The sequence below is a fragment of the Brassica rapa genome, chromosome A08 (genome assembly GCF_000309985.2).
Source record: "Brassica rapa cultivar Chiifu-401-42 chromosome A08, CAAS_Brap_v3.01, whole genome shotgun sequence".
NCBI lineage: Eukaryota > Viridiplantae > Streptophyta > Magnoliopsida > Brassicales > Brassicaceae > Brassica > Brassica rapa.
The window spans coordinates 22,127,427-22,148,587 of record NC_024802.2 but is presented as its reverse complement, the minus strand read 5'-3'; the positions used below and the strand labels follow the sequence as shown (position 1 = coordinate 22,148,587).

Genomic DNA, 21,161 nt, shown 5'->3' with positions numbered 1-21,161 from the left:
GAGCTCAGGATGGTGGAAATATCATCTTGAAATCAGATGAGAGCGAAGGACCCAACCTTCGTTATACCATATTTCTTCACAGCTCAAATGCACCAGCCGGGAATCGAACCCGGGTCTGTACCGTGGCAGGGTACTATTCTACCACTAGACCACTGGTGCTTCGTTGTTTATCATTCTCTACTGAAACTTCTTTCGCTCTTATTCTCTGCTACATTGAATGAGAAATAGAAAACAGTTGGTAAAGGGACATTGAGTTAAGCTTATATATATACAAATCAAATTGCCTGAAAATCAAATACATGTGTCCAGAGGGTATGAACATAGCCACAACTTTGGAATACAGTTGTATCACTCGATCCAAAGTATAATAAAATTGGATTATCAAAGCTGTGTTCCCCCTCACTCTCTACCTTCTTCCAATTTCCATTGCGATGTGGAAAACTGCTGATTTTTCAGTCTCCCCTACTTCTCTACTATGCGAAATTTAAAAGAGAAGAAACAAACAAAAGGAATTTTCAAAGTTCTTTTTTTTCTTCCTTCTAAGAGATCTGATACAAAAGAAGTATAGCAAACGTTCAGCTTTAGGCTTGAAAATCTTTATTTGAGTTCCATACAGGAGCCGCCGTCTTTTGCACACCACCACCACCACCACCGTCTGATAACACTCCGCTTCCATTTTCAACTGCTATAAGCGGATCCTTTTCGCTCTCTTTCATCTGCCATACCCAACAAGTAACATTAGTTTCTTAATTTCTTGTACACGAATATGACATTACAGAAAATCAGCATAGACCTATGTATAAATAGACTTTAACCAACCAAAACAACCCCCTATGACACCATTGCTTTTCTGATATCATCTAATTATTTATCTTCTTGTACCCCTGACTTAGCAATTACACTAATATAAGTTTTCCCTTTTCTATACAGTAATATAACTTTTCCCTTTAGTGAGTCCAGCACTCACTAGTATTCACTAGTATTTAAGCTATATATAGCCAAACAGAAAGATATTAGGTAGAGGAAATATATACCTGAGGCAATTGGGTTGATGTTTCACTTGCCTTCTGCTGAGTTTCAACCGAGCAGAAATAGGAATAAACAACCATACCAATCACTGCCACCATAATACCAAGAATGTTGCGCCAGTTGAATGGGTCCTTCAGCAACACATATCCAAATGCTAGAACCAGGCATGTTTTCAGATGTCCCAGAACCTGATATGTGACCGGAGACGTTTTCCCAATGACCAGAAAAGTGCTGAAGTTTACAGAGACTGATATGAGGCATGACAGGACGATGAAGAACTGCAGTAAACAAAAGAAGCACGTGTAAATATATGTCACAAAGAAGCTAGAAGACTTGGGTAGAATCCCTGGCAGAGTGACTCTTACCACAACTTGAGAAGTGTACTTGAAAGCAAACACATTCTGGTTAGTTAGGAGCCCATCTAGAAAAGGGCCAGTGACGAAAAGTGTAATTGCTTGATAAGGACAAGACTGATAAAGAAGTTGCGTGGATGAAACTTTGAACTTCTTCTGGATAGTATTTGTCATCTGTGTACAGTTGGTTAAGAGAACACCATCGAATTGGCATAAGATCAAATATAAAAACAGGTCGAAGAACAAAGCAATGAGAAAAGAATGGCGAAGAAAAGGATACAATTTGAGCAACACAAGTAGTGATAACAGCGAGCAGAGACAAGACAGAACCCAGCATATTAAGCTGAAGATCTGTGACGGTTGCAATCCCAACACCAAGGAGAAGGATGGTTAACGAAAACTGAATTTTTCGACTGCAAAAAAAAAGTACTTATATAGTTAACGAGAAATATAGGACAACTTAACAATCACTCAAGTGTAACAGAACTGTACAAAAGGTAAGACAACTTTGAAGTGCTAACCTGAACTTTTTCCTGAAGAAAAGAGTCTCCAAGAGAACAGTACATGGGATGATTGCTAGTTTCGTCATCTAATATCAACAGAAGAGAAGACAGGCTTGAAAAACACAGGTCAGAAGAATATCATCATGTAGCAGCTGGAATGACAAATCAATACCTGGTAAAAACCAACGGAATTAAAGCCCAAGCTGAGGTTCAATAATCCAATCGAGATCCCATTCAATATCCCAAATCCCATCACAGCTCGTGGATCAAAAGGCTTGTGCTCAAACATCTTCATCCATAGTGCCACATGAAGGGAACAAAACGTGACCAAAAGATGCCAACTCGTCAAAGTAGTCGCTGTAATTACAAAAAAAAAATAACAAAAGTAAGTTCAGATATAGCTTATGAGATCAATAGCATATAATGCAGTTATGGTGATACAGGTTTCAAAAATAATTGATCAGCGACTTGCTTGGTAAAAAAAATACACACAAACATCTTTTAAAGTTAAAGCAGCGTCTAAAGACTTTACATCACATACGAAAGATATGATTCTTTCTTAAAACATATGATTCCCCATAAGGGGAAAGAAAAGAGCTAACACCACGTAACAATTCCAAACATAGTATGAAGTAAAACGATCTCTAACCTATCATTCATCTCATACGCTAAGAGTAAACATTCGCGTATAATCACACGTATAGATCAACAGGGGAAGAGTTGAAAAAGGTTTACCGAAGGTGAAGCCAAGGGTGCTAATAAGCGCCTTGTTACAGATCACGATAGACACAGACGATACAACGGACAAACTCAAAGCGCCGATTGTTCCCAGCTGGAACCTCTGCCCCTCGCTCATCTTCGCTCTCCTAATTTTTTTATTTATTAATCTCTCTCTCGCTTCAAATCACGATCTACGATGATCTATTATTATCCACCAAAACAATCTTAACATTCGATTCAGAATCATAAACGTAAAAGGAAACAAGAGCGATCTAGAGAAAACGAACCTTATTCGTGCATAACGTATAGCTAAATGCGAGTTGATCGAAGCTCAGCTGCAGCAAAAAAAACGGAGAAACAGAAAGTCGTTAGAGAAACATTTTAACATAAGCCGGAGAACGAAGAAGAGCTATAAACCCTAGATCTACCGTTACGAGAGAGATAGAGAGATCAGAAATTGAGGAGACGCGAAATGGAAGAAGGAGGAAGATAAGAGGGAGAGGGAAACTCACGAGAATTTCAAAACTTCGACGGAGGAGAAGAGATTCAGAATCTGTGTATAATAGAGAGATTCCTATTTTTTCGAAATCTGATGGTGGTATGGTCTGCACTCACCACCACCGTTCACAGAGGAAAAATAGTGAGAGAGAGAGAGAGAGAGTTTCGCTTCCTACGTTGATACTTATAGGGTCCCACCAGAAATTAACCGCGGGTTAAATCAAGGCATACTGCTTTTTTTGGGAAATTATATAACTATGTCTGAGAACCTTATATTATAAATTAATGATGTTTTAAAATATATATATATATATATAATACGACGTTTATAAATTTCTAAATTATATATATCACGTAATAGAAAAATATCCTTAAATAATATAAAAATTTTATATTCCAAAATTAGCATTAAAAATCTCAAGATAGTACTAATTAAAAACTAAAAAAAAATATTTTATATTTGGATTTAGTGATTAAGTATTAAAGCGGTGATACTAGGATTAGTGTTTAGAGTTTTATTTTAATGTGTGTTTTTGTTGGGGGGGTTATTTTTGTATGCTATTTATGTCATAAAAAATTGTATGTTAGTTGGATGGTTTTTGTTAAAACAGTGAAATACATTCGTAATTGCTGGATTAAATATTAAAATTTCAAATATTAAAGAATAGAAATATTCTAAATCTAATTCATTAAAAATGTCACAAGCCGGCCAACCAGCCGACAAAAGTATAATTTAAATGCATATCCTCAAACCGTAACAAAAAAAACGACATTTTGGTGTGTGTTTTCTCCAAACGTGTATCAGAATTCAGACTTGGGAGTAATAAAATGGGAGTTAAATGAAAATATCAGAGATAAAAAAAAATAGACTAAGCAAAGCTCTTGTGTAGTGTTGTTTGTGTCACTAACAGAGGCTTGGGTAAAACTTTGAAGTTGACTTGAAAGCCACAGCGTCTGCGATGACCTGCACCGACTTGGGATCTGTCTGAGTTTCCTTCATATTGGTGTTGCATCCCCACACCCTCACCGCAAGCCTACGTGATTTGGGTGATGATTCTTTGAAATAGGTTTTGTACCATTTCATCACATCTTTCTTCTCTATGCTTCTTAGTTCTTCTGCCTCTTTCTGGGAGTAATCAAACATGTACCTGTGCGAGAGAGAGTTTGCTATTTTGTCAGTGACAGATATGGAATCAAGCAACACACTGAACTTTTATATATGAAGCTACAAATCTGATACTTCAAACCCTTGGAGATCCCTTACCTTTTGTCAACAATCTGACTCCATAACTCATTTGTCTCGGACAAGAGAGATGGATCCTTTTCCAGCAATTTACCAATCAGACCGCTTCGATAATCTTCAAAGGACTCTTCATCCAACTGTTCCTGCAATTAAAACCCAAGTAACGTTTGACGAACGAGATAGAGAACGGAAAAAAGCTTTAACAAAGCTTAATATCAGCCTTTGTTATTACAAACTTACCAGCATGCCTTCAATGTCCTTTATGAAATTGTCGATTCTCCCAAGCAAATGAACTGGACCGTACTTGGAAGATTGAACACAGAAACAGAAACCGTGGACACGGTAAGTTAAGCGAGGGCCACACTCAACAACATAACCAAGCTGCTCCTTTGTCCTATAACCAAAATCCATACATATGACTATCCATAAATACTATTTGATCTATAAAACAAACTGGATAGACATGTGATATAACTAACCTCAACTGATTGAACAATGGCTCTTCTATGATTTCACTAAAGAGATCCAGCACAGCTTTCATTCTTGTTGACTTAGCTTCCTCAGGCTCGATTTGATAGTAAAGCTGCAAAACAGGATTCATGTTCAAATTCATAACCATGACTATCTCCGAGAAACCTACTAAAGCTTCTACTTAGCTGGCTCTCATCACAAGAACAGTCAGTTTTCGTTTTACCTCGACTACTGAGTTTGTTTCAGATTTGTTCTTCACATTGACATCTCTCACAAGCTTGGCACTCAGAGGGAAGCACGTTATCTGCTCTCCATGTCTGGATTTGACAGGGAGCGGTTCAACTGTCAAACTGTTTTTGAATATGTTTGATATGTTTACTGCTTCGTCTTCCGACAAATTACCATGGCACAGAGCCTCAATAAATATCTGCAAACATAACAGAAGTTTTATCTTAACCTTTGATCGATTTAAACAAAACCAGAGACAAGTAGTGAGTGTTAAGTAAAAGGGAAATCACATTAACTGTGGCTGATGCAGAATGTTACCTGAGAGCGGACTTCAGGGATAAAGCTGTTGAGATCAGTGAGAGACAAATCATTTAGTACAGACAGCTTCTCCTCGCTGTCATAGATTCGTTTACACAAGAGTTGCAGTCTCAAGTATGTGGAATGGTTCAAAGGCTTCATATTAGTATTTCTGAGCCCTCTCTCCATGTTTTCTTTGATAACCTGCAAGGTTGGATGGAGAAGGTATTCACGGATCAACGAAGAACGAGAAGAGACTGACACAAAAAAATGAAGTTCAATGCTGAATGAAAATAAAGAGTGTGATAATTATACATGCAAATTTCACATACCTTGAATCGGTCCAGGCTTGGAATGAAGGATTTGGCTATGGCTAAGATTTTTGATAAGAGAGCTGGAATTTTTTCGTTAAACCCAAACACTTTAAGCTCTAGTTTATCACCATACATAGATAAAGAAGTTTCAAGTTTTGCTATGCTGGCCTGCAAAAAAAAAAAATCAGAGATTCATGTTAATACAAAAAACAAAAAAACATCTAAAAAAGATCTTCCAAAGGTACTTGCCTGGTATATGATCTCATTAAGCTCGTCTTTCAGAAGGTTGATAAATAATTCCGTCAAAAGGCAGTTCTTCACACTGCCATATGCCCCCTTCAGATTTATGCGGAAGTATGTATTTGCGCGGGGAACCTTGAACGTTTCGTCAAGCTTGTACCAGAACTTCATTAATGGTTCATCAATTATACATTTTGGGGGAGACTGACTTTTGAGATCCCCATCAGAACTAGTGGCTCGGATGGAAAAATCAGAAGGGATGAATTGGTTTTCTGAAGGGAGATGCAAAGATTTATCCACTTCTGAAGGATTGCTCCATGTTTCCATCAACGCCAATGGAACATCTTCTACTATGTACTGAGAACCGAACCAAGGCTCAGTTTGGAACTCTGAAACAAGGAAGTTTTCAAGAGAAAGATAGTGAGAAATATGCAATCTAAAAGTTACATACTCAACAAACCTCTAAAGTACCTTCGGACTTGATTGATTTTGAAACAACATCAATCCTCATGTTTTTTGGTGTGAAGAAACTCATTAGATCTGCTATCATTTTTGAATCCCATGTCTGGTATACATAATCACCATAAATAATGTGCTCTACCGGATAAGCAAGCATATTCTCTGCACAATAACAGTTTCAATGGTTACTTAAAAAAAATATGATGATTTACATACATTAACACATGATAAATTCTGAACATATTTAGGCTTTACATGCCAACATGATAAGCTAACCACTGTTACTACCTTAAAAGAACTAGACGAATGAGACCATGTAAGTACAAACCTGAAAGTTCAGCAGCATAATCATCTGCAGCCTGCTCCTCAGCATATCTAAAGTCCATGTTCCCAATATCTTGGAGTTCCTTGAATATCCATTCTTGTGGTGATGCATCACGCAGTAACTTGAGATATTGATAGGTGTAACCAATGATGTCATAAATCTGTTTTATAGTAGTCAGAAGGTCCAATGAGTAACATAACAAAATAAAAATGGAAAAGAACAACAGTGTATAAAGCTATATACAGTTCAAAAACGATTGAAAATCCCCTGCTTTAAGCTTAGTTAAAATATAACCATTTACCTTCTCTAAACCAGAGTCAGTGAGATGTATAGACATTCCGAAAACATAGGCCAAAGACGAGCGGTTAATTCCATCATCTCCAACACCAGCAGACAGCGAGGTTGCCCAGCCCTTACCTTTAAGGAATGATAGAAGACTTCCTTTGCCCTCTAAAAGGATCATTGTATAAATAATATTCGTCAGTATGCAGTTTACATGCACAAGCACGCTTTAAGAAAACAATATAGAAACGATAAAAATGGATGTGATTCCTCACCATGTCCTAATAGATGTGCTAGATAGTCCTCCGGCTTCTTCACATAGGCATGGCGAAGAGGAGGGAGAGTCCATGTCAAATCAAGAGTATGAACATCTTTAACCGCTTCTAGGCGATATAATTTACCGCCTTCCCAAATAGGACCTTTTGCCTCCAGTGTTGGCATAATTTTGGATCCGTTTTTAACATCGCCAAAGAGTTCTACGACCCAGCTTTCAAGTGTATCGAGAGATTCTGCAAGATTTTATACGTAACCATAAAATTACAATAAACTCAGATAGCAACAAAGGCCATTATTGTGAGTTTAATTAACGTTTTTCCAAGAATTAGAGCCAAACGCATCATAAACCTAAAGATAATACCTCCTCCAATGACAACCAGTTTCATCAATCCACCGTGGTAATATTCCTTGTATAATTTCATGATGCATTCCCGTAGATCAACCCCATTTTCCATTGCACCACTCAAACTCTTCTTGTTACCTTACAGAGCACAGAAAGGACATATTAACATTAACTTATTTCATGAATATCTTAAGTGTGGCAAGAGAGGTACACCGACAAGTCCTTACCCCATGAGAACCTATTAAACGGATGACCCTTTGCCGACGTATGGCACTGTAATTGCTGCAGACGGCATGCATCATTTTGGAGGGCCTGGTTAAATTCTACAAGTTTGGATGTTGTTAGCAAGACAGTTTTAGCTATATAAGAGGTTAATTTACTTGAATGCTGATTGAAGATGAATCTTTCGATAATTTGTAAACAAAAGACTAAGGGTATGATAAAAAGGCAATACCTGAATCAACAGCAAGGACTTCTCGTTCCATGGCTTCAGTCTTCATGAGCGGTGCAACAAAAAACTGAGAGAACCTATGAACAAGAAGCCAAACTAAGGTCAAATAAGTGTTCCAAAGAACAAAAACCTAACAGCAAGCTCAAATATTGCTCTACAGCAAATGATTTAGGTCCAATGGAGGTGACACACGTTTAAGGAGCAAGAAAAATAAATAGAACTATGCATCTAAATTTACTGTATCATCACAAAATTGAACAATCATAACAGCTCTGCATATGGACACATATAACGCCTGCCTTGGTAAATTTACAACAGCTGACAACTAAAAAGACAAGTGAAGGAGCACCGCAACTAGAGTCTGTACCTTTTCAAGGCGCCTTGAAGGAACTCTCTCTTGACTTCAAAGTGATAGCAGGTATGCTCCATTTCGGTGTACGCATTAGAGGATCCTCCATGCTTAGACAAGTAACTATCATACTACAAGCAAAACAAAGTCAACCCCAAAAAAAAAAAAAATTGTACTAAACGTTGAGAAGATCTAATCATCATCCATTAAGCTTCTTACTTCATTCTCATCTGGGAACTCGGTGCTACCCATAAAAAGCATGTGCTCTGCACAAAACGTTAAACATGAGAGTGATTCAAATAGTACACAACAAAAGAAGTGAATACAAAGTCAAAGAAAGATGAAAATACCAAGAAAGTGAGCAAGGCCTTGCGCCTCTGGAGGATCCAAGAAGCTACCCATTGCAACACACATAGCTGCAGCTGCCTGACACGTCACAGCACACAACACAAACGAGTTCAAAATCAAATTTGTTAAAAGAGTAAGAAAGCAGGTGATGTATCTTAAATCGAAAAACCTTTTTGGTCTGTTGATCTCCTTTCCCTTCTACTTCATCCTCATCCTCATCATCTTCATCTCCTTCCTCATCTTCCTCGTCATCTTCATAGCTTCCGTCACTATCTTCTTCTTCTTCTTCTCCGTCCTCACCGTCTTCATCCATCTGATCAGCCGCATATCCTTCGGGATAAATGTCTGGATCGTGAATGAGCAGAGCAGACAATCCGTTCACCAATTCAATGACTCTGTACAACCTCCGATCGTTGGGCGACTTCACCACTACATTGTCCAAGGTCGATACGGCTTTCGTCTCAGGCATCGTTCTCGTTCTGAGAAGATAGCGCGACTCGTGAAGAAGCGTAGGGTATCCGAATCTCCTTCTTAGGTCTTGCTTCTGCTGCTTGTATCACGATTCCGCCGCTATTGCTCTCCTTAATTTTCGTTTTATTTTATTTAAAAAAAAAAGGAAAAAATCCCCAAAACGCAAAATCGAAACTGCAGTGTCTTGCCGTTAGTTCAGTAGATATTTGACATGTAAGCCGTTTCATGCTAGAAAAAACGACACGCATTGCTGCTTTAAGGAATGAAAACAGCAAGAAAGGTAGAGCTCATTCATCCAAGCTTCGTCTTCGCCTCTGATAATGAGTGTTACAAACTTAAAATTGACCTTTTGTTTGCAGATTGGAGAATCTAGTGGTGATTATTATTCATATTTTGTTCAGAAACATCATTTTTCACAGGCTTTGCTAAAACTTCAAATCCAAAAATCATTTTTCATCTCTCAATCAAATCGTTTTCAAAAGCTAGAGCCGTTGCTCAAAAGATATTTAGAAGACGAAGTTGCCCTCTTCTGCAGCAGAAGAGAACACCCCATCTTCCATCTCACGGAGGGCAGTTGCAGTTGAATCATCTATCCCCAGCAGATACTGTAGCCTCGAGACTTTTTCAGGCGCAGGTGTGGGATCACTCTTTGAATAAATATCGTAAAGATCAGACAGTTCCTCTGCGACCTCCCATGACAGTGGCTCAGACGGCACAGCTTTGTCGCATGCAAGTAAATCATTCAACGACGAGACCTAACACACATAGATGCACAAATCAGTCTGAAATATCCAAGAGTTTATGTCAAGATAAGAGAGTAAAAGAGGACAATTTGCTTACCACTCCTTTACGGTTTCTCTGTCTGAGTAATGCTACGGATTGGATCAGGGAGTTTGATAGTCTACTCCTAGCAAGATCATGGACAACTCCTTTTGCCTTTTCAACATCGATACTGAGATCAGATGGGATGGTCTCGTAGACTTCAGTTTCATCGAACTCGCCTGTTCCTGATGAGAATATGTCATTCACTGTCTTCTTGAATAGCTTCTCTCTCAGACTCACAGCGATCATGCTGTCTAGGCTGACATTTGCCTCCTTGAGCTCACGTATCTGCTTTATGTTCAGTCTTCCTTGGTTAACAGCAGTCTCAATCGCGTTCGCCATTTTTGTGGTTGTGATGTTCTTTATAACCTTCTCCGCTTGTGGCTGAGGCAACCCAACTTGTTTCTGCAACTCGTCTAGCTGCTCTACTCTAGCTTTTGTCAGCTGCCCATCAGCTAAAATCACTTCGGCTTGTTGCCTGAAAGCCTGCTCGGCTAGACCTACGTGAATGTTGACTATTTCCTTCGAAGTCAATCCGAGGATCCCACCAAGCTGGTTCAGAAGCAAGTACTCTGAGTCGTCTCTCTTTGTTGTGATCTGGGCGCCAAATGGGATTCTTGTCACCTCTCCGGTTACACAGTAGAGCAAGTATGTTTTGTAGAGATCGATCCTGTCTCTGTCGGGAAGGTCATCTTTGAGAGTTATCTCAGTCTGGCCGGGCTTTCCCATCTTCTCAGCGAGTTCCTTGTCAGGTCTTGTCTTTTTGAGCGATTCAAGGGATCCCCATTCCTCATCTTCAGTATCTTCTTCTTTCACTTGAACAGGCTCTTCAGGTTCCTTATCCGAAGATTCTCCCTTAATGTCAGCCACCATCTCAGTCACGACTAAAGTGTTGAAAGCAATCATTTTCTTCAGCTCCTTTGCTGACTCAGTGCGGTTCTCTGCCGCCCTTGCTCGTCTGACATAGTTTGTGAAAACCCTACGGGCCTGCATCAACGAAGATTTTCGTTTTCTATCAAAAAAACAAAATCCTAATAACAAATTATCAAACATGGGAAAAGTAGAGAGAATGATATACTCACAGCCTTGCTAGCAATAGACATGGCAGTCTCTCTGGATAACCGAAGACCATGAGCAGCCTTTCTTACTGATTTGCGAGTTTCAGCATCATAACCATCCACTCCAGAAGAAATAGCTTCTCTAACAACCTGGAAAAGATGTAACGAATAAGTATCTGTAAGCAAACCGTCCGGTAACAAGGCGATTAAGTTGAGATGTGGCCAACATTAAGTTATTGGGAACGGATTGAAAACAGGTAAATACGTACTATTAAGTATGAACACAAGAGTTTTTCTAGACGAAAGAAAATGGGAACAAACAGGGATACAGAAAGGGACTGATAAGCTGGATTACCTTTTCAAATATGCTTCCACAGATTTCTGCATGAGCTGCCTCAATAGTTTGCTGAGGAATACAGAGCATGACTCTTAACCTTAACAAAGCAGCAACATTGTCGTCGCTCAGCTCTCCATCTGTAACATACTGTTGAAGCTTCTGCCTATAGATTTCTGAAGAAGAGTAGGTGACTGTCAGATGACTGAGAATAAAAGACTCTAATAAACATTAAAACTGTAGGATAACAGCATGTAATCAAAGGAAAGTGACAGACTTGTTGGAAACCCAAATCCACAACATTTAAAGCTAGTTTGCAAGGTAAGGGACACGCAGGTTAACAGTCAAATTGAGAAGATTCTAGTTATTCCATGGACCCCATCCATTCCATTTTTGGGCGATAAAATGGCAATTCAAACTGTCTTAACTCATGTATAACATAACAGGATAAGATCAGGTGGTCCCCATATACCTTCATGGATTGCGCTTGCCTTCTGCGCATCAAAGTGCAGCTCTTCGCATAGCTTTTGAAGGTATTTTGCTTTGCTATCTTGTGCTTCAAGGTCACCACTAGTAACAGCGTTAGCAAGTCTCTTACGGTATGCCTTGGACGTAACATCAACACTAATAGCTTCAGCCTCCCGTGTTCCCAGTCCGAGTATGTTTCTCAGTTGGCTCATTGCCACAAGCTACCAATCAGTAAAAAATGGCAACAATTGACATCGCATGGGAAGGAGACAGAAAGAAAAAAAAAAGTCTGAAACCATGCTCCGTATGTACCCACTTTGCAATACAATAAAGAATACAAAACTGGTTTCAGCTTACCTTGTTTTCTTCAATGCGCCCAGTTGATAAAGCATCTGCAACATATGCTCTATAAAGGAGCTTTAAATCATCCATCCTCCTCTCAAAATCAGAATCACCACCTACGCCACATACATCCAAGTTAAGGGCCTAAGATTACTTCTCAAAAGAGACCGTCAATAGCATCTTTACCTATCAAAGATATAGGGCCAAGACCCCGTGCAAATTGATCTGCCTCTGAATGGCTTTTCAAGGAAACCAGCAGGTTGTTAAACTCCAGTACTTTTTCAAGCTCTTCCACAACAAGTGACATACTCTTCCTGGATAAAAAAAGATAAATAAATGAATAGCATTGTACACTAAAATAAACTAGATGATCCAATTTAGTTTCAATGTTAATTATAATCGGGATACAAAACGCCTATAGAATCAAAATCTCATTGCTCTACTTAAAATCTCACTAAAAAGTTATTATACTAAGAGGTACTACACTAAAGGAAACGATCAAAAAGGTCGTTTTTTCTGTATAATCAAACATCTAGGTTAAAGCAAAAAACATTAACGTCTTCTTCACATGTATCATAATTTTTCCATATATTTTTCTATTCATGATTCGATAATACAATGCCTTACACTGCTCGTGTGCGGGATTTGAGTACGCTAAGTGCGGATGAAATATTCTCTATGGCTACTGTTCGTGTATGTTCTCTAAACAGATCTTCAGCAAGCTGCAAGGGAGAAAAACTGTCAGAAGAATAGCCAGTGGCAGTAAGAAGTCAATGACGCAAAGAGATTAGAGTACCTCATCAGAAAGCTTGAATGATAGTTGTGCTTTTCTTAGATCCACAAGGTTTTCTACGTTAATATCTACAAGAACATGTTAACAGATATAACCAAGTAAGTTTCCATGCATAAAGCTGCGGAAAAGAGAAGCCGTATCTATTTTCAATGTCAAATGAGAAGTATTATAGTTCCGTGCCGAGCATTCAGACATCTTGCTATGAGAGGAAGATTATAAAACCCTATTTCAAAGAAGTGACACAATAATTGATATAACCAGCTCATGCAACTTCCTCCATTCCATAAGTGTAACATTACTTAATAGTTAATATCTTAAAATGAAAAACATGGAATAACATTACCTCTACCAACTAATTTCAACTTTTCGGCATAGAGCTGCTTTGCATTTTCACGAATAGCAATCTCAACCTATACACAATATTAACACATTAGCGGAGAACTTCATATTACCAAGTTGGGGGTAAGGTCCCAAAATGTGAATGCCTACCTGAGCATCTGTGACCTTCAGTACTCGCTTCCAAGGTAAAAGGAAGGATGCAGCGTCTCCAAACACAAGAGCTGAAACATATACAAGCCTCATAAATGCCTGCACTGGGAGCATACAACTTGTGATCACACTTCTGCTCTCTTACTGAACCAAACTACAATACATAAACGAACACTAGGCACTAGCGACTCACCCGACGCTGTTCTGCATCACCTTCACGCTCCCCAGTCTCAAGCCTTTGCCTAAAAATCCTCCTGCCAATCTAGACAAAACCAAGGAATCGCTGATTCTACATTCAATATCCTTCTGAATCAACTTCAAAAGGCTAAGTGATAATTCAAACAAAGAAAAGGAATCTAGAAAACACCTCCATGTGCATGGAGGCTGCATCAGGGTCGTCTATTCCCAAAGCACTTTTGAATTTGACTATCTTCTCCACTTCATCTCCTTTAAGTGACTGTCCTTCAGCTGGAAGCACGGAAGTTACGTACCTAATCAAGATCAAGATGCAAAGATCAACTGAACAATTCTCCACACTAAGAAAAGAAGGAAGCTAATATCAAACTTGACTCACCGGCAGTAAATATCACAAATCTCAGCCTGGAACGCCTCGTCTCCTTTGTTGACACCATACCTGCAACATATAAGCAAATTTTGATCCTCTCTATATCCTCTTTCATCTTAAAATTCAATCAACCACTAACCTAGAAGCTATCTTTTCAATATCATCTTTAGTCACAGAGGCAGGATCTTCAATTTCAGCAACATAATTGTGCAAACCGATGGCAGCAACCTCCGGTACGGCGGAGTTCATCGCATAGACGACAGCTCCGCCGGCGGCTCCAGCAACAGCCGCCGCACCCAAAGCAATATTCCTCGAGCCAGCTAAGCGGAGCCCAAGGCCATAGCCAGAAGCTAGCGTCGCCGCTAGAACGACAGCAGAAGTCGCCAGCCTCACCGGCGGAGTCATTTTCTCCACAATCGGTTGCAATCCGGTGAGCTCCTTCTTGTTCCCGTGTACATCTGATTTCTTCGTAGACACCAATGGTTGCTCGGACGAAGTAGCTGCGCAGCGAGGGAACGAAACTCGGTAACGGCGGCGAGACGGAGATTGAGACTGCGATAAACGGAGAGGTGACGGAGTGAGGAAGTGGCAGAGTAGAGGAGACCGAGGGGAAGGTGAGATTGGAGCGTTAACGGCGGTGATGAGAGAGGGATTCATGGTTGTTCCCCTCTACTGTGAAGAAGCTCGTAGGGTTTAACGATTTGAAGAAGTGAAGAGAGAGGATAGAAACGAGGAGGAAGAAAGGGGAAAGGGATAGGACTTCTAAAACGTCGTAACGTTTGTAACATTATATCAAAACACTGCGTGCCGTTTTATTCTATGATAAACGGTGAGAAGTTATAATGAAAACAAAGTAGACGCCCTTGTAAATAGGAAACGGGACGATTTTCTACTCTATTCTTTGCCTGCTTCTTTGGCTCTTTAGCTGAACTGAGGAGCAATGTTTTGAAACCGGACCGGACAATGACTCGCCATTGTAAATAGATCAATAGTCGGACTGGTCCAACGGTTCAACCGGATTTTACATTTTAATTTAATTTAAGATTAAATAACTATATATATATGTATAATCATAAAATTATGTTTTATAAAATTTTATATCAATGTTAGAATTTTAAAATGATATAAAAATAAAATAAAATTTCAAAAATAATATAAAATATAATAAAAATAATTTATTTAGTTAGATATTTAAAAACAATATATTTTGTGAGATCTTTTTAAAATTTGCAGTTTAAAACATTTTTTTACTTGAATTTGAAAGAAAAAAATCGGGTTTTAATATCGAACCGGAACACCATTTTTAGTGAGTTTCACCTGTTTTTGACCGATTTTACCTGTTTAATTCAAATCTGGTTTTTAGTATAACTTGGAACCGGTCCGGTAAACACTGGTTAGGAGTCTAAATACAGTCTATGCACTTTAGCAGACTTGGTTCCAGCAGAGCGGGCCAGACATGATGCTATCAAACAACATACTTTTCATTAGGAACGTTTGTCAAGTACCAAGATGATATGTTCAATCTTCTATGCCCATGCAGGCTCTCTTCAGAGTTTCAAGACTCCACAAAATCCAACGGTCGTCTCTTTCGCCAAGAAGTGAAACCGGAGCTTTGTCTGTCTCTTGAGGACAGTGCTATTTGTGGGATGGTAATGATATACTAATTTGTAGCTGTTTAAAAAGCACCTTGTGGTTTAAGATCTAAACCAAATGTTCTTATTTTTCTATATTTGATTCAAGTTGGGATTAGTAGTTTGAAGGAGGCAGGAACTTTAGACTAGAATGTATCATGGGATGAAGCATTTACAATGGTTGGAGAAAATATCATTTTAAATGCTTTTATTATTCTTAGAATTTAGATGGATATTAAAACCATGAATTGAGAATGGTTGGAGAGATTAGGGATTATTAACATCAACCAATCAAAAAAACAGTCAGAATCACTAGATAGAAGCAATAAATATGGGTTCAACTTGGGTTTAGTAGTTTATGAGCTTTAGACTAGAATGTGTGATATGCAAAGAAGTTTATTGTAGAATATAAATGGTTGGAGAAAATCTCATTTTAAATGACTTTTTATTATTAGGACTTAAAGGACAATAAAACCATGAATTTGGAATGGTTGGAGGTTATGGGCTATTAACATCAACCAACCAAAAAAATAGTCAGAATCACTAAATAGAATCAAGAAATATGGTTTCATCTCTCTTTCTGTTTCTCACACTTCCCTTTTGTTTTTGATCTTTTGACCCAACCTAGAGAGGAATCCTCATATGATGATAGCATTTCTCAATATAAAAACAGAGTATTATGTTTTGTTATTAATCTCAGCTTAGATTTCTCTGCTCCCATTCAGTAAAATTGCCTTTGGCGTGCACAAGAAAGACCATAGTGATGTCAACGCTAAACATGGATGAGGTCACCTCAACGCAGAAAGGCAAAGTTCATGGGCCATTCCTCTTGGAAAGCCTCGTTTGCCAGACAAACCATATGTTAACCTCAAAGGGCGTTTTCATGGGCAGTAACCCTCTCAAATACGCAATGCCACTTCTCTTGTTGCAAGTAGCTGCCATTATTATCACTTCAAGGCTTCTCTTCCGCCTCCTCAAGCCCTTGAATCAAGGCATGATCTCTGCACAAGTCCTGGTAATTAAATAATTTCATAATAACTTGTCTATATTTATTTCTTTCCTTTTTAGGAAACCCATGCACAGACTATCCATTATGGAACCTCAAGCTCTTTACATTTCTCTTTTTATTGAATTTTTGTTAATTATCTACTTGCAGGCTGGTATAATCCTAGGACCATCTCTCTTGGGCCAAAGCAGGAGCTACATGGAGATGGTCTTTCCCATTAGCGGCAAAATCACTTTACAAACGTTCTCAAACGTCGGTTTCTTCATGCATCTTTTCTTACTAGGCCTTAGAATCGACGCTAGCATTCTACGTAAAGCAGGTTCCAAAGCGTTGCTCATCGGTACAGCCTCCTACGCCTTCCCTTTCTCCATAGGCAACCTCACCGTCCTCGTCTTGAAAAACACTTTCCAGATCCCACCAGAAGTCGCCCACTGCATCCACACCGTGATCTCTCTCAACGCAATGACCTCGTTCCCCGTCACCACAACCGTCTTAGCCGAGCTCAACATCCTCAACTCTGATCTCGGGAGATTAGCCACGAACTGCTCCATCGTCTGCGAGGCTTTTAGCTGGGTGGTTGCACTCGTTTTCAGAATGTTCTTGCAAGACGGTACGCTCGCTACCGTTTGGTCTTTCGCTTGGATCACCGCTCTTCTCCTCGCCATATTTTTCATCTGCAGACCTTTGATCATCTGGTTGACGGCGAGAAGAAGCGTTTCGGTTGATAAAGCAAACGATATCCCGTTCTTCCCGATCGTAATGGTCTTGTTGGTGATAAGCTTGGCCTCCGAAGTGCTCGGAGTCCATGCAGCGTTTGGAGCGTTTTGGCTCGGTGTATCGCTCCCCGATGGACCTCCGTTAGGGACCGGGCTCACGACCAAGCTCGAGATGTTTGCGTCATGCCTTATGCTCCCGTGTTTTATCGCCATTAGTGGATTACAGACCAATTTCTTAAAGATTGAACAGAGCCACGTGAGGGTCATTGAGGCCGTGATCCTCGTTACCTACACGTGCAAGTTCCTAGGAACCGCAGCCGCGTCCGTGTATTGCAGCATAAATATCGGAGACGCAATTTCTTTGGCATTATTGATGTGTTGCCAAGGAGTCATCGAGATCTACACATCCGTCATGTGGAAAGATGAAAAGGTATTATTACAAAACCTACATTTTTTGTTTTGCGTTTGTCTGATCAAATTTTCTCTACACACAATAAGATTGATCCATATCAAGATCTAAAACGTATCAGGCCTTCAATAACCAAACCTCTGACGCTTAGCCATATGCTTAGATAAATATATATCCTTTACATAAATAATACATGCATGTTATGTCTATAAGATTTATAATACATGCCTTCATTTTTTTAAACTACAATATACAACACATATAAATTTTTAATCTATAAAATATATTTAACATATATAAATATTTATAATTATATAATTTTATCAATTTTTTGGATATTAATTTTAAAAATTTGTCTAAACATTCATCTAAACGCTATTATTCATCGGAATTACTTTGTTTTATAAGTATTAATATTTAAAATTTGTCTACGCATTTCTAAACGCTAATTAATATTTATCTAAATTATTTAAACTCGCATAACACATTTTATAACACGAAGTTGAAATGGTTGATTATAGCGTATGGACGCAGCCAAATACACATTTCCAGAAATACTCACAAAATTATTGTTTGCAGGTTCTAAACACAGAATGCTTCAATCTTGTTATCATCACGCTCTTGCTCGTGACGGGCATTTCACGCTTCCTCGTTGTGCGCCTCTACGACCCATCGAAACGATACAGAAGCGAGAGCAAGCGAACGATCCTCAACACGAGACAACGAAACATTCAGCTCCGTCTACTCTTCTGCGTTTACAACGTCGAAAACGTACCTTCGATGGTCAACCTCCTAGAAGCTTCTTACCCTAGTCGCTTCAGCCCTGTCTCCGTCTTCACGCTGCACCTCGTCGAGCTCAAAGGCAGAGCCCACGCGGTGCTCATGCCGCATCACCTGATGAACAAACTCGACCCCAACACGGCCCAGTCAACGCAAATAGTCAACGGGTTCCAACGGTTCGAGCAGCAGCACCAAGGAACCCTAATGGCTCAGCATTTCACAGCCGCGGCTCCCTTCTCCAGCATCAACGACGACATCTGCACTCTCGCACTCGACAAGAAAGCTGCGCTCATCGTCATCCCGTTTCATAAAGAGTACGCCATAGACGGGACCGTCGACCACGTGAACCCAGCGATCCGTAGCATTAATATTAACGTGTTGGACAAGGCACCTTGCTCTGTCGGAATATTCATCGACCGAGGAGAAATAGAAGGTCGTCGCTCTGTCCTAATGAGCCACACGTGGCGTAACGTGGCTATGATCTTCATCGAAGGGAGAGACGACGCGGAGGCGCTAGCCTTCTGCATGAGAATGGCAGAGCACCCGGAAGTGAGCGTCACGATGATCCATTTCCGACACAAGAGCGCACTTTACAACACCAACATAACAACAGGAGAAGAAACAGAACCTTCCGAGTGTCACCTCATAAACGACTTCAAGAGCTTCTCGCAGAACAAACCCAAAGTGCATTACAGAGAAGAGATTGTCAGAGATGGAGTGGAGACCACGCAAGTGATTAGTGCGCTTGGGTCTACGTACGATTTGGTTGTCGTGGGTCGTGACCATGACCTAGAGTCGTCCGTGCTGTACGGGCTGACGGACTGGAGCGAGTGTCCTGAGCTAGGTGTGATTGGAGACATGTTTGCGTCTCCGGATTTTCATTTCTCGGTGCTTGTGGTTCATCAGCAAGAAGGTGACGACTATTTTGCGATGGATAATAGCTATAAACTACCAGTTTCGCCTCATAGGGGTGGAGATCCGAGAGTACACCCACGGTTCTCTGTTGAAGAAGGGTATACCACTGTTGATCTTCACAACCGTTAATTAGTCCTTTTCTAATGTATTATTAAGTAATAATAAAGGGTGTAGTTTTTTGTGTGTGTTTGTTTGTATTAAACTACAGATTGTTAAGTATGCAACTCGATATAGTAGAACGCAATTTTTACAATGGTCAGTATCGATAGGAAATGAAAATGGGATCAGATCATTTTATATTGAGACAATGTGTGGAATATCCCCAATTAAGGTCCAAATTTGTTGAATGCCCATAATTATGGATAACCCAAAAATGAATAACTTTTTGACAATGTGCGGACGAAAATGCTCTTATGCTTTGTCGAAAACAAGTAACTCTAGATCTATCAACTAAATATTTACATAGCAGGTAACAATCTATATACCAACTAACATATCCGCTAATAATTTCATTATCATCTAACAATCTATGTATCAAACAAATATATCGACTAACAAATCATATATCAGTTAATGAAACTATTAACAATTAATTAGTTATCTATTAAATAGCTCAAAATCTATTTATAACAGCTAACACTTCATGTATCGATTAAGAATCCATTAAAATCTAAATAATAGCAGGTAAGTAATAAAATACCTACTAACGTATATATTATCTAAAAGTTGATTGTGATTCTAAATTGGAAATATTTGAATTGGGGTGAGATAATAAGATTAGCATTATGGGTGTCAAAAGAATCAGAATAAAAAAATAAAGATTTGTGTTGAATTAGAAGATGATTTGAAGAATTTGTACGAAAGATAAAGAGATTAGAACACATAAAAGGGAGAAGAGAGAGAGATAGAGATAAGAATATTATAGTCACTAAAAATATTTTAAAAAAAACAAGGTTATATGTTAAATTACATGGGTTTCTGGGTGCATCTAAGCCAATTAATCTTTTATATTCGCAAAGTTGTTATGTGGACAGAAGCAGACGGACGTGTCATGCTAACATACGAGAGAGTAGCGTCAGATTGTATGATTGGGCTAACGAGTGGGTCACTAAAATGTAATGACACTACATCACTTCTAATCAAGTGACAAGAATGACATTACGTTTTGGCGGTACATACTAGATTGCATCAGTACGTGTAAGTCTATTACATAAACGAACAAGAGAAAGCCCTCAATGTAATACAAAGGAAATTTCATTTAATAAACTGGAAGCATAATGGCCGAGGCGTATGGAGAAGATGGGCTGTTTGGACCAAACTTAGTAATGTATGCATAGTTGCATATACACTATAGAATAATAGTAATTGCTGTAGAGATGAATAGAATAGAAGAAAAGGAGAGATCGATAAACAAAGATAAAATGAATGTCTTGTAGAGATGGGGCATAGAAGAGAGGAGCCATGTGAAGGCAGTTGATACAGATGGGCTTGCCAGCTTTCATTTTCTCTTTTTCTACTGGTCATTTCTCTTCAAATGTTTTAATAACAAGGATAATAATAATTTAGTCCTGAGCCTGATGTATTATTGTAAGAATTTCATTTTTAATAGGTATCTTAACTTGTACTTGTAGCC

The 21,161-nt window shown here is 39.1% G+C and overlaps 4 protein-coding genes and 2 non-coding genes across 7 annotated transcripts; 1 reads left to right on the top strand and 5 right to left on the bottom strand.

The window, feature by feature from the left end:
• LOC117127606 lies at positions 1–85 on the bottom strand. The gene has a single exon (XR_004450626.1). It is a non-coding gene; the product is annotated as a small nucleolar RNA snoR114 (small nucleolar RNA).
• Positions 86–88: 3 nt separating this feature from the next.
• Positions 89–159, bottom strand: TRNAG-GCC. Its single transcript has one exon. It is a non-coding gene; the product is annotated as a tRNA-Gly (tRNA).
• A 145-nt stretch (positions 160–304) lies between these two features.
• On the bottom strand, positions 305–3,293 carry LOC103836465 (UDP-xylose transporter 3). Of its 2 annotated transcripts, none has more exons than XM_009112723.3 (9): positions 3,118–3,293; positions 2,893–2,940; positions 2,621–2,806; positions 2,058–2,242; positions 1,904–1,971; positions 1,663–1,795; positions 1,395–1,556; positions 1,035–1,307; positions 305–716 (listed from the first exon to the last, which is right to left on the bottom strand). In XM_009112723.3, the coding sequence occupies exons 3-9, from the start codon at positions 2,739–2,741 to the stop codon at positions 582–584; spliced, it is 1,077 nt and encodes a 358-aa protein (XP_009110971.1). In that variant the 5' UTR covers positions 2,742–2,806; positions 2,893–2,940; positions 3,118–3,293; the 3' UTR covers positions 305–581. The 2 variants fall into 2 exon arrangements, with proteins under 2 accessions (XP_009110971.1, XP_033132337.1); XM_033276446.1 differs by lacking the exon at positions 3,118–3,293 and adding an exon at positions 3,034–3,052.
• Positions 3,294–3,765: 472 nt separating this feature from the next.
• On the bottom strand, positions 3,766–9,198 carry LOC103836464 (nardilysin-like). Its single transcript, XM_009112722.3, has 19 exons — positions 8,899–9,198; positions 8,732–8,807; positions 8,601–8,647; positions 8,400–8,512; positions 8,036–8,109; positions 7,809–7,904; positions 7,600–7,719; positions 7,238–7,471; positions 6,982–7,130; positions 6,684–6,840; positions 6,368–6,517; positions 5,906–6,285; positions 5,675–5,824; positions 5,364–5,546; positions 5,041–5,244; positions 4,826–4,929; positions 4,587–4,740; positions 4,368–4,489; positions 3,766–4,251 (listed from the first exon to the last, which is right to left on the bottom strand). Exons 1-19 carry the CDS (start codon positions 9,196–9,198, stop codon positions 4,008–4,010), a joined length of 3,057 nt encoding a protein of 1,018 aa, XP_009110970.1. The 3' UTR covers positions 3,766–4,007.
• Positions 9,199–9,560: 362 nt separating this feature from the next.
• LOC103836463 (protein TIC110, chloroplastic) lies at positions 9,561–14,728 on the bottom strand. Its single transcript, XM_009112721.3, has 15 exons — positions 14,211–14,728; positions 14,081–14,140; positions 13,874–13,997; positions 13,700–13,768; positions 13,507–13,605; positions 13,361–13,427; positions 13,021–13,085; positions 12,852–12,946; positions 12,411–12,538; positions 12,240–12,340; positions 11,887–12,103; positions 11,436–11,590; positions 11,105–11,230; positions 10,041–11,009; positions 9,561–9,955 (listed from the first exon to the last, which is right to left on the bottom strand). Exons 1-15 carry the CDS (start codon positions 14,726–14,728, stop codon positions 9,707–9,709), a joined length of 3,042 nt encoding a protein of 1,013 aa, XP_009110969.2. The 3' UTR covers positions 9,561–9,706.
• Positions 14,729–15,754: 1,026 nt separating this feature from the next.
• On the top strand, positions 15,755–20,466 carry LOC103836462 (cation/H(+) antiporter 14). The gene is made up of 3 exons (XM_009112720.3): positions 15,755–16,717; positions 16,859–17,854; positions 18,413–20,466. The coding sequence occupies exons 1-3, from the start codon at positions 16,466–16,468 to the stop codon at positions 19,655–19,657; spliced, it is 2,493 nt and encodes an 830-aa protein (XP_009110968.1). The 5' UTR covers positions 15,755–16,465; the 3' UTR covers positions 19,658–20,466.
• Positions 20,467–21,161: the final 695 nt, after the last annotated feature.

Excerpts from the sequence above, each read along its gene's own strand:
- LOC103836465 (XM_009112723.3), bottom strand. The coding sequence starts at position 2,741 with ATGAGCGAGGGGCAGAGGTTCCAGCTGGGAACAATCGGCGCTTTGAGT. Across the intron at positions 2,243-2,620 it reads CACCCTTGGCTTCACCTTCG|CGACTACTTTGACGAGTTGG; the intron begins GTAAACCTTTTT and ends TTGTAATTACAG. Across the intron at positions 1,308-1,394 it reads AGTACACTTCTCAAGTTGTG|TTCTTCATCGTCCTGTCATG; the intron begins GTAAGAGTCACT and ends TGTTTACTGCAG.
- LOC103836464 (XM_009112722.3), bottom strand. The coding sequence starts at position 9,198 with ATGCCTGAGACGAAAGCCGTATCGACCTTGGACAATGTAGTGGTGAAG. Across the intron at positions 8,110-8,399 it reads CTTCAAGGCGCCTTGAAAAG|GTTCTCTCAGTTTTTTGTTG; the intron begins GTACAGACTCTA and ends TCTTGTTCATAG. Across the intron at positions 7,472-7,599 it reads ACTGGTTGTCATTGGAGGAG|AATCTCTCGATACACTTGAA; the intron begins GTATTATCTTTA and ends AAAATCTTGCAG.
- LOC103836463 (XM_009112721.3), bottom strand. The coding sequence starts at position 14,728 with ATGAATCCCTCTCTCATCACCGCCGTTAACGCTCCAATCTCACCTTCC. Across the intron at positions 13,086-13,360 it reads GTTGAAATTAGTTGGTAGAG|ATATTAACGTAGAAAACCTT; the intron begins GTAATGTTATTC and ends ATGTTCTTGTAG. Across the intron at positions 12,947-13,020 it reads CATTCAAGCTTTCTGATGAG|CTTGCTGAAGATCTGTTTAG; the intron begins GTACTCTAATCT and ends TCTCCCTTGCAG.
- LOC103836462 (XM_009112720.3), top strand. The coding sequence starts at position 16,466 with ATGTCAACGCTAAACATGGATGAGGTCACCTCAACGCAGAAAGGCAAA. Across the intron at positions 16,718-16,858 it reads TGATCTCTGCACAAGTCCTG|GCTGGTATAATCCTAGGACC; the intron begins GTAATTAAATAA and ends ATCTACTTGCAG. Across the intron at positions 17,855-18,412 it reads TCATGTGGAAAGATGAAAAG|GTTCTAAACACAGAATGCTT; the intron begins GTATTATTACAA and ends TATTGTTTGCAG.